This window comes from Equus przewalskii, chromosome 29, assembly GCF_037783145.1.
Source record: "Equus przewalskii isolate Varuska chromosome 29, EquPr2, whole genome shotgun sequence".
Classification (NCBI taxonomy): Eukaryota; Metazoa; Chordata; class Mammalia; order Perissodactyla; family Equidae; genus Equus; species Equus przewalskii.
The window spans coordinates 46,240,589-46,258,600 of NC_091859.1; the positions used below are offsets into that span (position 1 = coordinate 46,240,589).

Sequence of the window (18,012 nt, forward strand, 5' to 3'; positions counted from 1 at the left end):
TTTTTTTCTTCAGCCTGTTCATAAGATGAAGTATTTCAACTGAATAACTTTATAGCAAACCTTTCTTGTATACCTAATATGGAAAACGTGATTTTTTTATTTTGGTGACTTCTTCCTTTAATGTGCTCCTGGGGTTTGTTGTTACATCTTATTGGTATTTCTCATGCTGTTCAGAGGTCTGGTGGTGATCCACAGGTTGATATGGTTCTGTCTTTTGCTTGGCACCTCCTTTGTCCTATATTAGAGTCTTTGTTATGGTAACTTTGAAAAAATATTGAAGGCTTTCCTCCTTTCTCTTGGAAAAAGGTTAGATGGCATCAGATTATCCACGCAGAGAGGTGTGAAGACCTCTCACTGGAAGAGGATGAATTTAAGTCCTTTCTCAGTTTCTTCCTCCTTAATTGATCTGCTTTAAGGTTTTCTTTCTTTCTTAGAGTCAGTTTTGCTAAGTCCAAGATGGTTCTTTTCTGGTTGTTACTCATCTTGGGTGGAGTTTATTATATCCCTTACAGCTCCTTGTTGAAGATTATGTTGGAGGGACAAAGTGGGGCTGCCAGGGGCCTCTGTGCCAGGGACCCCTCAGGTGAGGTTCTGTGGGGGTTGGGCTTGTGCACTTGATTGCTTCCGGCTTCACACCCCACCCCCCCCAGGATTCCACACTGTGGAAATGGGTCCTGAAGGTGACCTCGGAGTATCTGCCCTGCACCTGGTGATCCAGGTGAGAAACAGTCACTTGGTCATTCAGGTGCCCAAGTCTGAATTTTCCAGAAACCTGCATGTGGCTTGAGTTCTGAGAGGGTGTGAGTCAGCTCTTATGCCTTTGTGTGGCTAAGGCCAGATGTCTTTATTGAATAGTCATTATTCTTCATTTATTCTTTGGAGCGTTGGTCAGCTTATCTCGTTGAAGATGGAGTTTTATTTTCCATTTTTTATTCTTTTTTGTTGTGTTAAAAAACAAGAGGGCAGGCCCAGAATGGAGTCGCTTATGCTAAGCCCCATGTCACCAAACCAAGACTTGACTTAATTAATTTTGGCTCTCCCAGAAATGGAGTCTTTAACTCGTCAGTCAGGAGTCTCCTGGTCAGCACTAGTCAGGTAACCTGCCTGATAGACCCAGCCGTCCCCTAAGGAAGTAACCTTGCAATCGCCAGCCCACTATTTTGTCTGGTGTAACTTCCTTGTTGCTGCTCCCTTCTGCCTGTAAAAGTCTTTCATTTTGTACAGTTCGCTGAGCTCCTTTCACTGAGCTTCTTTCTGTCTGCTAGATGGCATGCTGCCAATTCAAATTGATTTTTGATCAAATACTGTAAACGCTTACAATTTTTAATATGCCTCAGTTTATCTTCTAACAGTTGTTTTCAGTGAATTTCAAGGGAGCGAATCTTTACAATCAAAATTACTTTCCTCCTGATGCAGTGGTGTTAATATTTCCCTAACACTTCATAGGCTTTGTTTTCTTTTTGTTTCCTACTTGTCCACTTTATGCATTAAAACAGAAACAATCTCAGGAAGGAAGGAGTCCCTGCTGTCCTGATATGTGGGATATTTCTATTGAACAGTTTTCTGTATCAGGCCGACGCTGTGGCCCGATGGCTAAGTTCAGCGCACTCCACTTTGGTGACCCAGGTTTGGTTCCCAGGCGTGGACCTGCACCCCCCATGAGCAGCCACACTGTGGTGGAGACCCACACAAAGCAGAGGAAGCCTGGCACAGATGTCAGCTCAGGGCAGACCTTCCTCAGCAAAAAATAAATACATAAATAAAATTTTTCTCATGTGTTGCGTAGGCACAGACAGTGGAGTGACCCGCAGTCCTTTAGCCCTCCTGGTGCTGCCTGTGAGAGCTGTGAAGCTCTGACTCCAGTACGGTCTCCTCATAGGTGTTCTGTGAGGCTTACCTTAGCTTGTTGACTCAGAGATAACATGACCACGTTTCTGTGACCTTGTACCAGCCTTTGTATTTCTAAACTTGAAGGGAGTCATTTCACGTTGTTTTCTTTCTGGTAGGACCACAAGCAGACGGTGTCACTTTGCACTTGAACAAGTCATCCGCTTAGGTGTGAAAGGTATGATTTTTGTGGAATTATAGCATTACATCTTCACAGGGTATTTTTATAGATTTTATGTAAAATTTTACGTAAAATGCATTTTCTTCAGTCATATGCCAGAAGTAAAACTATGTAAGATCCAATATATTTCTTTCTATTGGGGAGTTTTAGTGTTTTCTTACTCTTTCAACTGTGTAAAAATAGCATGCTTAATTATTGAAAATAAAGTCATTGCACTCTGCCTTTTTTAATGTAATTCATTTTTGTATTTACAAATAGACAAATGTCTTTGCTGCAAAGAGTGTGCAGTACTGGCATTGTGTTGTACCTGAGGAGCAGTATACGGTCCAGAGGGAAAGGAATGTGTAGACATGAATTTCTTGAGGATTGCTACACACAGTTAGGTTTCCTCTATTCCTCTTTTTTTAAAGTTTTTAGTAATGTCTACATGCTTACCTTTTCTTGTTTTAAAAGTGTTGTTTCCAGAAGAAATCATTTTACAGTCTCCCCAAGTGACTGGGAATTGGAACCTCACACAAGACACCAAAACTGATGGACAGTCTACCACCAAGGTATTTCTTTGATGACTTTGATATGTTTAAGTAGATAACGTATTAGCTCTCAATTGACTAGAGGGTTAGAGGAGTGTCTTATCACAAGCAACTCAAAATCACAGTTAAAATAAAAATAAAATATTCATAAAATGGACTGAGTGTAAAGTTTATATACAATTATTTGTAGGGCTAAGATGCTATAGTATATAAAGTGGGAAAAGTAAGATACGGATCTGTTTGTGTGATCTTATAGTTTGGTTTAAAAATTATGGTTTTGGGGCTGGCCCCATGGCCGAGTAGTTAACTTCGCGCACTCCGCTGCAGGCGGCCCAGTGTTTCGTTGGTTCGAATCCTGGGCGCGGACATGGCACTGCTCATCAAACCACGCTGAGGCAGCGTCCCACATGCCACAACTAGAAGGACCCACAACGAAGAATATACAACTATGTACTGGGGGGCTTTGGGGAGAAAAAGGAAAAAAATAAAAAAAATAAAAAAATTGTTTTTTTGGGCCTGGCCCGGTGGCGCAGCAGTAAAGTTCGATTGTTCCGCTTCAGACACACAGGCACATTTATATGATAATATAAGCATAGAAAATGTCCGGAAGGATATACACCCAGCAAATTGTTAACATTTGTCATTTTTCCAAATGTTGCAGAGGTATTTTATTTTTTGCTTATACAATCCAGTCACTCCATAAATAGTAACATAGTGCCTATTATATGCCACATATTGTCGTAGGCTCTCGATATGTTTTCATAAGTAAAATAGAAATGGTTTTACTTATCATTGTGTTTCCAGTAACAAGAAAAATCCTCCATGCCATGCTGGAGCTTGTAACCTATAATTCTGTGCTGTTGGAATTTGTTTTTTGAGCAAGTTTTAAATTTACAATAATTCAAATTTTTTAATTATATCTAATATTTAGAAGCTCTTTTACCATTTTATAGCCCCTCTTCAGAAATGCAAAAATGACAGTTTTAGAATGCCTTCACAATCACAGAAAATTCTGTAAAGGAAACAGCAGAAAATTTCCATTAAAATCATCTATGTATTTCATATCTGAGCTCTGTTTTGTTCTCGAAGTAGAAAGAGATCTTCACTGGACACAGATGCAGTGTCATCTGCAGAACTTTGTGTGTCACCCAATTTACTGGTCCATCCCACTGCCTAAGTCTCAGGGAGGGTCTGTGATACTGATGGTGCCCGGTGAGGGAGATGTGGCTGTTGAGGGGGGTCACATTCCTGATGGAGTGAATCTTATTACTTTTAAATGCAGAACATTATCTTTTTATGGATTAGCTAGGTTTCAAATAACGGCGTTTCACACATCAACCAACATAGAATTACAGGAACCAGATTTACCTTCCCCCTTTAAGTAACTAAAACCAGACAAGGCACGTGAGACAGCAGCTCCCGACATTGAGCATCAGATGTCATAGGACAGAGATTCCTGAGAGGGAGGAGACAGATAAGGTGCCCTGTGATTGCCCCAGCTTATAGCCCTCAGAGAGTTTCCAGACCAGGGAGCAGAAGAGGGGAGCCCAGTGGTCTCCTGAGTTGGGGAGACGGCACCTGGCAGTACAAGGGCAAGATATATGGAGTGCACAGGGTGCGGTACTGGTGAGGAGGGCAGGGCAGAGTGTGAGTTTGCAGGGTTTGCACAGGTCCCCCCTTGAGTTTTCAGCTGAGGATTCATGGGTGCTCGCTTTTAAGGAAAAGACTCGAGTCTGGGGGAAAAAATGCTGGAGCGAGTAGAGGGAAGAATCCCGAGTTCCCACAGCCAGAGAAGGAAGACCGTAATTCACAGGTCCTGGGGTGGAGTCCTCAGAGGGTGTTGCCTGAGGAGTGAGGCAAGTGTAGCCCTAGACTGCAGGCTGCTCCCACCAGACGGACAAGGCGAGAGAGCAAGCCTCGAAAGTATCCAGCTCTCTGCAGCAGTTAGCCACAGCAAAGTCAAAGGCAGTTCCAGGAACACAAGTGGGCCCAGCACCCGTCAGTGTGTGAATTCACAACATCTGATATCTAATCACGAAGTGAACTGAAAAATGTAGCCCATGATAAAAATTTGAATCAATGGAAGCTAATCCGACAATAACACAGTGGTAGAATTAGCATACACAGATGTTAAAGCAGTTATAACTAGATTCCAGGTGCTAAAAATGAGCAAATCTGAAAAGCAGGGGAAGTATCATTATATACAGAGGTTCAGACATCAGAACTAGAGCAGACTTCTCATTGAAAACGGCGCAAGGCGGAAGACAGCACAAGGGCATCTTTAAAGTGCTGAAAGGAAAAGCTCACCTAGAATTCTGTGCCCAGTAAACACTTTCAAAATGAAGAGGAAATAAAAACAACTTCAGACACACCAAAGCTTAAAGATAGAAGAATTAGTCACCAGCAGACCTGCACTGCTAGACCTCATGGTCCTGTAAGCATAAGGAAATGATGCCAGACGGAAATGAGGGTCCACCCAAAGTCGCCAAAAGGACCAGAAATGATAAAAATGAGGATAAAGAGTTTCTTCTTATTTTTAAAAAAAATCTCTTTAAAAGATAGTTGACTTTTAAAACATGGATGAACCTGGAAGACATTACACTGAGTAATAAACCATCACAGGAAACAGGTGCTGCATGCCTCCTCTCAGAGGAGAGGCCTAGAACCGTCAGACTCGTAGCATCAGCGTGGACAGCTGGTTGCAGGGGCTGGGGGGATGGAGAGCTGCTGATCAGTGGGCGTCGCGTCCCAGTCATGCAGGGTGAGTAAATTCTAGAGATCAGCTGTACCACATTGTTTCTGTAGTGAACACTGAATATGCAGAGACTTAGGAGGGCACATCTCATGTGTTCTTACCACAATAAAGTGTTTTTGTTGTTGAGGTCATGTTGGCTTACAATATTGTATAAATTTCAAATGTACATTACTATATTTCAGGATGGACTACACTGTATTCACCAATAGTCTAGTTTTTATCTGTCACCATACATATGTTCCCCTTTCCCTTTTTTGCCTTCCCCCTACCCCTTTCTCCTCTGATAACCACTAGTCTGTTCTCCTTATGTGTGTTTATCTTCCACATATGAGTGAAATCATATGGTATTTGACTTTCTCCCTCTGACTTGTTTCACTTAGGATAATACCCTCAAGGTCCATCCATGTTTTCACAGATGGCACGATTTTGTCTTTTTTATGGCTGAGTAGTATTCCATTGTGTATTTATACCACATCTTTATCCATTCATTTGCTGATGGGCACTTGGGTTGCTTCCACATCTTGGCTATTGGGAAAAATGCTGCAGTGAACATAGAGGTTCATAAATCTCTTTTGATTGTTGATTTCATGATCTTTGGATAAATACCCAGTAGTGGGGTAGCTGGGTTGTATGGTATTTCTATTTTTAGTTTTTGAGAAATCTCTATACTGTTTTCCATAGTGGCTGCACCAGTTTGCATTCCCACCAGCCGTGTATGAGTGTTCCCTTGTCTCCACATCCTCTCCAACACTTGTTATTTCTCTTGTTAATTTATAGCCATTCTGACAGGTGTAAGGTGATATCTCATTGTAGTTTTGATTTGCATTTCTGTAATAATTAGTGATGTTGGACATCTTTTCATGTGCCTATTGATCATCTGTATATCTTCTTTGGAAAAATGTCTGTTCATATCCTCTGCCCATTTTTTGATTGAGTTGTTCATTTTTTTGCTATTGAGTTGTATGAGTTCTTTATATATTTTGGAAATTGACCCCTTGTTGGATATGTGATTTGCAAATATTTTTTCCCAGTTTGTGGGTTGTCTTCTCATTTTGTTGATGGTTTCCTTTGCTGTGCAGAAGTTTTTTAATCTGATGTCATCCCATTTGTTTATTTTTTCTTTTGTTTCCCTTGCCTGAGTAGTCATGGGATTGGAAAAGATACTGCTGAGACTGATGTCAAAGAGCATGCTGCCTGTGTTTTCCTCTAAGAGTTTTATAGTTTCAGGTCTTACCTGCAATTCTTTGATCCATTTTGAATTAATTTTTGTGTGTGGTGTAAGATAATGGTCTACTTTCATTCTTTTGCATGTGGCTGTCACAATAAAATTTTTTAAATTTTTCACAAAGATAATTGACTTTTTAAAGCTGAAATAATAGTGTACTGTGAAGTTTGTAACATGTAGATCCAAAATATACAATAATAGCACAAGGGAGACAAGAATATTATTGTAAATTTACTATATTGAAAGTGGCGTAGGTCACTTGAAGTAGACTATGGTCAGTTAAAGATATGTACTATAAACCCTGGAGTAACCACTAAAATAACAATATAAGGAGTTATAACCAATAGACCAAGAAAGGAGATAAAAGAGAATCAAAATGATAATTAACTGAAAGTAGGCAGAAAAAGAGGGACACACGTTCAAGTCTGCAATCACCTTCCTGATCCTTGGCCCACTTGTACAGGCACTTACTGAGAGAGTGCTGTTGAGGTCTCTGTCACTGTGGACTTAGAACAGCTGAAATACGTAGAAAACAAATAGCAAGGTGATAGATTTATTTCCAGCCATGTCAGTAATCCCATTAAATGTACGTGCTCTAAACACTGCAATTAAGAGAGAGAGTCTCAGATTTGATAAAAAAGAAAGACCCAACTATATGCTGCCTATAAGAAATACATTTTAAATATAAAGACACAAGTTAAAAGTAAAGGGTGGAAAAAGATAAAATCAGAAGAAAGATGGAGTGGCTATATTAATGTCAGACAAAGTAGATTGCAGAGAAAAGCTAACCAGGATAAAGAAGGTCATGTCATAATAATAAAGATACATCGGGGGCTGGCCCCGCGGCCGAGTGGTTAACTTCGCGCACTCCGCTGCAGGCAGCCCAGTGTTTCGTTGGTTCGAATCTTGGGCACGGACATGGCACTGCTCATCAAACCACGCTGAGGCAGCGTCCCACGTGCCACGACTAGAAGGACCCACAACGAAGAATATACAACTATGTACCAGGGGGACTTTAGGGAGAAAAAGGAAAAAAATAAAATCTTAATAAATAAATAAAAATAAAGATACATCATCAAGAATGCATAGCAACCCTGGAGGCTTATGTACCTAATAACAGCTTCAAAATACACGAGACGGAAACTGATATAACTGCAAAGAGAAACAGGCAAGATTCCCCAGGATGGTCAGAGATGTGGGTGCTCCTTTCGCAGTTAATGATGGGAAAAGAAAGCAGAAAACATGTGCAGGTGTGGTGGACCCCAGCACCCAAATCAGCCAGCATGACCCAGAGGATCTTCATAGGATTTCACCCAACAGGAGCTGAGTGCCTCCACCCTGTTTAGAAGTGGACATGGAGCATTCACCAAGGTAGACCTTATCTGGGGCCATAAAACAAGTGTCAAGTTTAAAAGGGTTAAAGTCATACAAAATATGTTCTCTAACCACAGTGGAATCAAATTAGAAATCAGTAGCATAAAGATCTCTGGAAGATCCCTAAGTATTTACAGACTGACAACACATTTATAAATAACCCACAAATCAGAGAAGAAATCAATAGGGAAATTAGGAAGTATTTTTACGAGAATGAAAATGAAAATGCAGTATATCAAAAATTATAAGATGCTGCTAAAACACTCTTTAAGGAAACATTTATAGCACTAAATGCCTGAATTTAAAAAGAATAAAAGTTTCAAACCAATGACCTCAGCTTCCTCAGAAAAGCAGAAAAAGGGGAATAAATGGAACCCAAAATAAAGAAAGAAAATAAACATTGGAGTAGAAATCAGTGAACCCACGAGCTGGTTCTTTGAGAAGATCAATAAAATTGCTAGACCTCAAACCAAGACTGATCAGGGAAAAAGAAGGAAGACACAAATTACCAATATCAGGAAGGAGAGAGGTGACATCACCACAGAGTCTACAGATATTAAAAGATATAGGAATGGGGCTGGCCTGGTGGCGTAGTAGTTAAGTTCACACGCTCCACTTTGGCGACCCGGGGTTTGCAGGTTCAGATCCCAGGTGCAGACCTAGCACCACTCATCAAGCCACACTGTGGCGGCATCCCACATAAAATGGAGGGAGATTGGCGCAGATGTTAGCTCAGCGACAGTCTTCCTCAAGCAAAAAGAAGACAATTGGCAACATGTTAGCTCAGGGCCAATCTTCCTCATAAAAAAGAAGGAATACAGGAATGTGATTGTGGTGGTCACTTCTACACGTCAACCTGACTGGGTCATGAGGTGCCCAGATATTTGATTAAATGTTATTTCTGGGTGTGCCTGTGAGGGTGATTCTGGATGAGACTAGCTTTTGAATTGGTGGACCGGGTAAAGCAGATGGCCCTGCCAATGTGGGTGGGCCTCGTCCAGTCCACTGGAGGCCTGAACAGCAAACACAGGCTGAGGAAGAGGGAACTCCTTCTGCCCAGCTCCCTTGAGCTAGGACACTGGTCTTCTCCTGCCTCTGGACTTGAGACGTCAGCTGTCCTGGGTCTCCAGCACCCACCACAGGTCTTGGGCTTTTCAGCCTCCGTGGTCACATGAGCCACTTTCTTATAATAAATGTCTTTATATATATTTACACATAGCTATTGGCTCTGCTTCTCTGGAGAGCTCACATGTGTGTATATTTGTATATATGAGAGAGACTGGGAAGCGTTCATCCCAGGAATGAGAAGCTAGTGTGGCATGCCATAATCAATTGCTGGAACTCTCATGTTTGTCACCATCTCCTTGGACACAGAAAAGACATCTGACAAAATCCAGCATCTATTCCTGATCAAAACTCAGCAAACTAGAAATAGCAGGAACTTGCTTCACATACACAAAACCTACTTGGTGAGTGACTGGGGCTCTGTCCCCAAGATCAGGATCGGGGCAAGTCTGCTCCTGCCACTTGTGTTTACACTGTACAGGGCATTGTAGCGGGTGCCTCAGCAAGAAGAATGAAAGGCGTCTGCATCAGATAGGAAATTGGATGGCTCTTACGTGCAGCTGAGAGCTGATAAGTGGTTACCACACTTGCAGGATGTGAGGTCTCTATTACTATTAGAAAAGTAAGTTGTTTGTGTGTATACTAGCAGTAGACACTTGGAATTGAATTTTTTTTTTTGAGGAAGATTAGCCCTGAGCTAACATCTGCCGCTAATCCTCCTCTTTTTGCTGAGGAAGGCTGGCCCTGAGCTAACATCTGTGCCCATCTTCCTCTACTTTATATGTAGGACGCCTACCACAGCATGGCTTGCCAAGCAGTGCCATGTCCGCACCTGGGATCCGAACTTGGCGAACCCCAGGCCACCGAAGTGAAACGTGCACACATAACTGCTGCGCCATTGGGCCGGCACCAGAATTAAATTTTTTAATGCCATTTAAAATAGTATCCGAATACTTGAGTATTAGGGATAAATATGACAAAAGATGTGCAAGATTGTACACTGAAAACTACAAAACATTGATGAAACAAATTAACAGAAGACCTAAAAAGTGGAGAGAGACATGGTATTCATGGGTCAGAAGACTCAGCATTGTTAAGATGCCTGTTCTTCCCAAATTGATGTATAAATTCAGTGCTATTTGGGTCAAAATCTCAGCAGACTTTTCGTAGAAATTGACAAGGTGTTTCTAAAATTCAAGTGGAAATGAAAAGGACCTAGAATTTTCAAAACAATTGAGAAAGAACAATAAACTCAAAGAATTCACAGTACCTGATGTTGAGATGTGTTACAAAGTTGCAGTAATGTAGACAGTCTGCTGCTGTCATCAAGACAAACAAAAGTGTCAGTGAAGCAAAAGAGAAAGCCTAGACAGACCCACGCGGATTTGGACAACTGATTTTCTGCGAAGGTACAATGGCAGGTGGAGTGCAGAAAGGATGTCTTTTTAACAGATGTGCTGGGACAGTTGAATATCATATGCAAAAATGTGCACCTGGGTCCACACCTCACAGCATTTACAAAAGTTAGCTCAAAATGATTCATAGCCCTAAATATAAAGCCTAAAACTATGAAACTTCTGGAAAACAATGTAGGAGAAATCTTCATACCTTAGGTTAGGCACAGGCATCTTAGGTGTGACACTAAGTGTGATCTGTAAAGAAAAAATCCATAAATTTGGACTCCAGTGAAATTAAATATTTTGCTCTTCAAAAGACACTGTTAAGGGGCTGGCCCCATGGCCAAGTGGTTAAGTTCACACACTCTCCTTTGGCTGCCCAGGGTTTTGCCGGTTCGGATCCTGGATACGGACATGGTACTGCTGCTCCGGCCACGTTGGGGCAGTGTCCCACATGCCACAACTAGAAGGACCCACAACTATGTACTGGGGGGATTTGGGGAGAAAAATCAGGAAAAAAACAAGAAGATTGGCAACAGTTGTTAGCTCAGGTGCCAATCTTTGAAAAAAAAAGACACTTAATATAACGAAAAGACAATGACAGACTGAAAATATTTGCAAATCACATATCTGACGAAGAACTTGTATCAAGCATATATATTAAATAACTCTGCAAAAAAAAACCTCTCAATTTTAAAAATGAATCAAAGACTTGAACAAATACTTCATCAAAGAATGTATAGAGATGGTAAATATACCCATGAAAAGATGCTCAACATCACTTATGTGGTGACAGTCAAGAAATAATGTACAACTGAAATCTCACATTGATGTAAGCTATTATGAACTCAACAACAACAAAAAAGATGCTCAACAACATTAGTTTTTAGGGAAACACAAATTAAAACTACAGTGAGATACTACTGCACACTAATTAGAATGGCCAAATTAAGAAGACTGACCACACCAAGGGCTGTGAGCATGTGGAGCAACTGGAGCCTCCTGCAGGCTGGTGGGAGTGCAAGATGGTACAGCTGCTTTGGAAAAGAGTTCCAACACACACCTACCATCTGACCCAGCCATTTCACTCCGAGGTATTCACCCTTGAGAAATGAAAACATGTCCATGCAAAGACTCGTGCATGAATGTTCATAGCAGCTTTATTTGTAAAAGTCAAAAACTGGAAACAACCCGGTGTCCATCTGCAGGTGAACGGATAAACACATTGTAGTATGTTCTTACAATGGAATACTACTCAGCAATGAAAAGGGGTAAACTTGATACATGCAACAACGTAGATGGGCCTCAGAACAGTTCATTACACTTGTGAAAGGTGTCAGACCAAAAAAGAGCATACTATAGGACTCCATTTATGTAACATTCTAGAAAATGTAAGCCAATCTGCGGGACAGCAGGAGGGAGCGACTGCAAAGGGGCACGTGGAACTTCTGGGCTTGATAGACAGATGTGTTTTCCTCTTTGATTGTGGTAATGGTTTCATGTGTATATACATATGCCAAAACTTGTCAAATTATACACTTTAAATGTGCACACCACATTGTATGTCAGCTATACCCTGCAAAACTCATACAGTATGGGGAGGGAAAATTGCTATGACCTTTGGAGTAAAATTTGTCAGTATGTATAAAATTTTTAATGTGAAACTTTTAGTGTAACAATTTTACTTCTAGAATTTATGCTATGAAAGTAATCACCTGATTGCACAAGGATATATGTGCAAAGCTGTTTGTAACAGGAGAAATTTGGAAAAACAGTTCTCTTGGTCCAGGACAAATTCACTTTAAACACACATAAAAGAGAAATTCTTGTGAAGGATCCACATAGAAGAGCAATTCTTGTGCAGTGACAGAATCCCAGCATTCTGCATTACTGGGAGGCATGCGAGATTCTTCTTAGAGCAGAGTTCTCACCGAGCTCGCACAGGGAGGGCTTCTTCACACAGCTGAGCTTGGTTCCCCCGGGAGCGAGGCTCCTGGACTTGCCTTCAGCCCCTGCAGGTTCCCCCTCGCAGGTGAGCAGGGTCAGCAGGAAGAGAATACACGCTTTAGTCAAGCGACATGTAATCTTTTGTTTTGGTGTCATCATCAGAAAATTTAGCTTATTTTTTAAAGGGAATTCAAAAAAGAAATATAAACCTTTTTAGCAGATTTTTATCAGATATTCTGTATTTTCATTATGTTTTAAAGGATATGATCTATGACCTTTGTAAAGAGCTGTTAAATAGATAAAACAAGTAGAACGTTGGTAGATGTGTATGTTTACTCTTTAAGCCCGTGTAAATGCAAAGCTTTTTCTTTAAGCCATTTTTCCATGATTGTTTCTAGAATAGGAAAGCCATGAAGGACCAAACTAAGCATACAACAAAGGAGAGGAGGACTGGTGCCCAGGGCACGCCGGGGCCGGCAGCCTTGGCTGCAGAGACAAGTAGTCTGGGTGCGTATTGTGAGGGGCTGGGGGTACAGCACAGTGACTCGAGCCTGGAAGATAGGCCGCTTGAGAAGCTCGCTCTCCTGTGGTGGAGAAGCCGGTCAGGAGGGGTGTGGTCTCTGACAGTTGTGTAACCAGAGAGACGAACACTCTTGTCTCCACTGAAGACCAAGCAGAGACTTGATGTTTTGGGTTCGATCCTTTAAGACTTTCCTGATTATGGACTATTCCTGTCGACCTTTTTGAGCTGGTCTCTCTCACGTCTTAGATGATAGTGCGTATGTAAAGTGGAAGAATGAATTGAGTGACCTATGTTTCTGCTCCCAGAAAGCTAACTTAATTTTCCTGACTGCCTAATGAAGCTCAGACAGGTTATTAGAGGGACTGTCTCGCTGTGGTGACGTGGAAGAGCTGACTCTGGTTGTATGGTAGCCCCCGTGGTGGCCTGGGCTGGTGTGTTCTCCAGCTGTCAGAGTGGTTTGAGCTCTCCCTAACACTGTTACTTCACTTTGAATGCAGTAAATGAAGTTCATATCCCTAAAGTGGGAGAGAAGGAATTTTTCAATCCAGTGCTCAATGAAAATCAGAAGTTAGCAGTTAGAAGAATTCTGAGTGGCGACTGCCGCCCACTGCCATATATTCTTTTCGGACCTCCTGGAACTGGGAAGACAGTGACGATAATAGAGGCCGTTTTACAGGTAAAGACAGGCCGCGGCACAGTGGGCAGTGAGCATACCTGTGTGCGGTGTCCATGTCGTCAGGAAGCCTAGCTTACGTTGTCGAATCAGAAGATTGGATAGAGCTTGAAAAGTTACAGTTATTTCATATTTAGCTATGTTTGTTTTGTTATTGTTTGTGAATATGTAGGATTTTAAAAGGTTATTTCATAAAAGTTTAGAAAAGAATCTCTTCATTTTTGGAATAGTAAACCAGTCACATCATGAGATTTTGCTGCAGAAAAGAAGTTTCCTTTCCATTCTAAGAAGTTTCTGGTGTCTCTGTTTATCTTTACAGTTGAGTTTGTGGAGATAGTATGTGTTTAGTATTTTTGCGTCATTCAGGATTCAGGTTCCCAAATGTGTGCTGAGTGCCCAGCCAGCACTCGGCTACAGCTGGCATGTGGGGATTAATCTGACACGGTCTCTGCCTTGGGAGGTTGGTTTAGGGTCTTGGAGAGCTCAGAGAACCCTCACCTACCCTTGAGTCTTGTTGGGACGTTGGGCCGTGGGCAGAACCATCACTGTGTGTCATTGGGCTATGTCTCAGGCGTGTGAGGGGTTGATGTGAGCACAGGCATGTCAGACTCACCACTCCACGTCTGCACTTGATGGGTTGACATTTATCATCCTTTGTTTCTTTTGTGTCCTGGATGAAGATGTACTACACTTTGCCAGACAGTCGGATTTTGGTCTGTGCACCCTCCAACAGCGCTGCTGACCTTGTGTGTTTGCGGCTACACGAGAGCCAGGTGCTGCGGCCAGGCGCCATGGTCCGTGTGAACGCCACCTGCAGGTTCGAGGAGGTGAGTGTGGGAGAGCCAGGATCGAGAAATGACTCTCACTTGTGCCATAGCTGGTGCCTAAATGAGAGTTTTATTCCTGAATATTTAATTATATTCTCATGCTTCCTCTATGAATTGGGCATGCTCGGCTTTATTAAACATTAATGCTACTCTTTTATTTGATCCCCAAGTGTATTGTTTCTTTTTGGCTCTGTTTTATTGGTTTGGCTATAAGTGTCCCTTTAGGAAAATTAAAAGTTCCTGGTTTGCTTGTAGGGTGAAGTATTGATAAACAAAAGAAATCGAACCTAGAAAATATATAAAGAATGATCTGCAGGATTATGTGTTAGATTCATGGCTCCAGAGTCCGTAAAACACTGACTAAATTGATAGGAAGGTATAAAAGATTCTGATGTAAGAAAACACGTTAAACCATTCCTGAGTCATAACTGAGAAGTGGCAACAGGACAGGGTTATCTTTTGGAATTCTTTCAGCTTTGCAATTGTGTTCAACTTAAAGAAATGCTTAATAATTTGGAAAACAAACTGGCTCCACTCCCTCCCTTCAGACCATCATCGATGCCATCAAACCGTATTGCAAAGACGGAGAAGACATCTGGAAAGCCTCGCGCTTCAGGATCATCATCACAACATGCAGCAGCTCCGGGCTCTTCTACCAGATAGGGGTGAGGTGAGCACTGGGCGTGGTTTGGGGCTGGGGCCCACACGGGTGAAAGTCTGTGCCCTCTCAGAGCCAGTGCCTGAAGGGAGGCCATCAGCACGGGGGAGTGTGTGCTGTGCAGGGTGCCAGAAACTGGGCTGTAGCTGGGGGCTTGAACGGGGCAGGGAAGGCCTTTCCAGGGAAGTGATGTTTGCACTGAGACCCCAAAGATGAGAGGGACCCAGAGCTTTCCCAAGAGGGCAGAGGATGAGGAAGGACCTAGCGTGCCCAGCTGGGGAGAAGCCCAGGACCAGCCCAAGGCAGGAAGGAGCTTGGTTTGGTGGAGGGACAGAAGGTGCCAAGGGGACAGGGACAAGAAGAGGTCAGCGAGCGGAGGTGGCAGAACCAGCACGCAAGTGGGTGGGGGTGCTGGTGCCAGGGCTTCAGGAAGCTTGGAAGGTGTGAAGAAGGAACAATATAGTCTGCTAGAAGTAACTGAATAACTATGATTAATACAGAATTGAAAACCTAAGTGCTTATATTCTAAAAAAAATACATAATGTTAAATTTTTTCAGCAGAAGTTGGGACATGAGGTAGGAAAATGAAAGTGTGCTGATTTCCTCATCTTCCGTAGAGAGGGGTCAGTGGGTGTCTTTTTGGAGCTGAGAGCTTGAGATTTACAAATTCAAGACCATGTTTAAAGGTGTAAACTGACTGACTATGGAAGAGAAAGGTGAGGGGCCCGCACTGCTTCTCTGAGCAGAGCAGGAGCAGGGCTTCCAGCAGGTGTCTGACAGCAATCCCATGGGGAGACCCGAGGCTCAGGCTTGGCCCAACACTTGTCCTGTAGGCAGTAGCTCTGCAGCTTTAGGCACGGTATCCCACAGGCATTACTGTAGGGCAGTGGCTGCTCCTCAGCCAGCCAAGGGGAAGGCTGCCCAGGCCCAGAGCACAGGCTCAGTGCTGTCCTCTGGGTTCCTGCTGGCGTGGAGGGTCAGGGTGCTGCCCTGGCTGAGGGATGTGCTCATGAGGGTAAATCATGAGGCAGAAGGAGGTGGAGGGCAGCAGTCACCGTGTAGGAGCATAGCCCCAGCACCCCACCTTGACCAAATCACCCCGACCTCACGTCAGCCACATCAGGGAAACTGAGGCACAGAGAAGTGATACAACCTGCTCAAGGCATGAAGCTAATAAGTGGTGAAGCCTGGACTCCACCCCAGGCATTCTGACCCTGGGGTGTGTTGTCAGTCCCCAGCTACAAACACAGGCGTAAGGAGCATGGGCTCCAATGCGGACTGCATGTGGCCGACTTGCCCGTGGCAGGTGCTCGTTAGTTTGTTCCCTCCCATCCCTCACTTGTCTTCCCTCTGAGTCTTTTTAGACACACACATATATTGTGCACAGAGTCCCAGTGCTGGGGGAGTTCCTTTAGGGCCCCTAAAGGCTCCCATGGTGCAGACTCGGCTGTGTGCTGTGTGTGAGGCGTTGGCTGCTAAGACATCCTGACAGGAATGACCATTTACAACATCTTTGGCTCTAGAGTCGGACACTTCACACACGTGTTTGTGGATGAAGCAGGTCAAGCAAGTGAGCCAGAATGCCTGATTCCTCTGGGGCTGATTTCAGACATCAGTGGCCAGGTGAGGCCCGTTTGCTCTGTGTGCATGTTGTTCTCCCTGTCTTCCTGCAGTGGTGGACGCTCTGTCTGTGCAGGACAGTCTCAGGGTAATGGGCTTGGGGGAGACCCGAGGACACGGGACCCATGAAGCCGCGATTATGTTGTCATACACTTCATTCCTTTTGGACTTGGGGGAGGTGGCTGCTTTGCGTCACATTCATTCACTTGTAAAACATGCTAAGAACTGTGGGTGCAGAGCACAGGGTGAGGGCAGCACCTCCGGCTCCTGCTCTCTGCAAGCTGCAGTTAGGCGAGGAGATCTGGGCATTGCCCTGACTTGCCATCCCAGATCTGACTGTTCTGCTCCCTCCTGCCAGCTGCCTTAAGGGAGGAGCCATGCCTGCTACACAGAATGTTTATGTCCACTTTATTTTTTATTTTTTGAGGAAGATTAGCCCTGAGCTAATTGCTGCCAGTCCTCTTCTTTATTCTGAGGAAGACTGGCCTTGAGCTAACAGCCTCTACTTTATATGTGGGACGCCTACCACAGCATGGCTTGCCAAGCAGTGCCATGTCCACACCCGGGATCCAAACCGGCTAACCGTGGGCCGCCGAAAGCGAAATGTGCCAACTTAACCACTGCACCACCAGGCCAGCCCGTGTCCACTGTATAGATGAGGAAACAGGCTTATCTGGATGAAGTGACTGGCTCAGTTACTCAGTGGTGAAACTTGGGGTGCAGTCCCGTCAGGCTCACTGCAGAGCAGAGGTCCCCATGCAGTTCTGCCCCATGAGTGACCTTACGCCTCACAGAGGAGGAAAAGCAAAGCTCAGGGAACTACATCGACGTACAAGAGACACTTGTCTCATCCATGGCAGAGCTTGGGTGATGGTGTGCATCTAGTTGTCCTAGGCTTAGTCCTGGCCGTTTTCCTATTTGCACTTGCTGCTTCCTCTGCTATTCACCTGTGATGGTGACCTGGGGTCATTTTGAACTCCCCCATCCCTCCCCCCTCTATCCTGCACACTCCCTCAAAGAGTGACCTTTCAAGCCCCAGGTCCCCCCTCCTCCAGTCTTGATCAGAGACAATGGGGAAGCAGGCTTAGTCCAGCTAGGACGTGGCCCCCAGCAGGCTGCCTCCGCAGGCAGCTGCATCCAGGTCTAGGAAGCCACTGGGGCAGGAGAGACAAGGGGCAGCATCAGGGAGAAAGATGGCACAGCAAAGACTTCCAGAAGACAGGGACGAGGCTGCCGGGTCAGTCTGTGGAAGGACTGCCCCACGAGGGAACTTATGTCTCCAGCCTGTTTGGTTTGTCCATTGCCACTGTCCTTATCCAAGCCCTTGTCCTTTTGTGCACCAGCAGGGGC

The 18,012-nt window shown here is 43.8% G+C and overlaps 1 protein-coding gene across 12 annotated transcripts in view; it reads left to right on the forward strand.

The window, feature by feature from the left end:
* The window catches only part of MOV10L1 (Mov10 like RNA helicase 1), a 69,002-nt gene that overhangs the window by 39,069 nt on the left and 11,921 nt on the right, over nucleotides 1-18,012 (forward strand). For 9 of the 12 annotated variants that reach the window (XM_070600350.1, XM_008533105.2, XM_070600352.1 and 6 more), the window contains 7 exons: nucleotides 2,007-2,065; nucleotides 2,522-2,619; nucleotides 12,760-12,868; nucleotides 13,382-13,560; nucleotides 14,238-14,384; nucleotides 14,933-15,054; nucleotides 16,566-16,665. In XM_070600350.1, the coding sequence (XP_070456451.1) occupies nucleotides 2,007-2,065; nucleotides 2,522-2,619; nucleotides 12,760-12,868; nucleotides 13,382-13,560; nucleotides 14,238-14,384; nucleotides 14,933-15,054; nucleotides 16,566-16,665 (814 nt within the window). The remainder of the gene's footprint in view (nucleotides 1-2,006; nucleotides 2,066-2,521; nucleotides 2,620-12,759; nucleotides 12,869-13,381; nucleotides 13,561-14,237; nucleotides 14,385-14,932; nucleotides 15,055-16,565; nucleotides 16,666-18,012) is intronic. The other 3 variants (XM_070600361.1, XM_070600359.1, XM_070600360.1) reach the window with 1 other exon arrangement.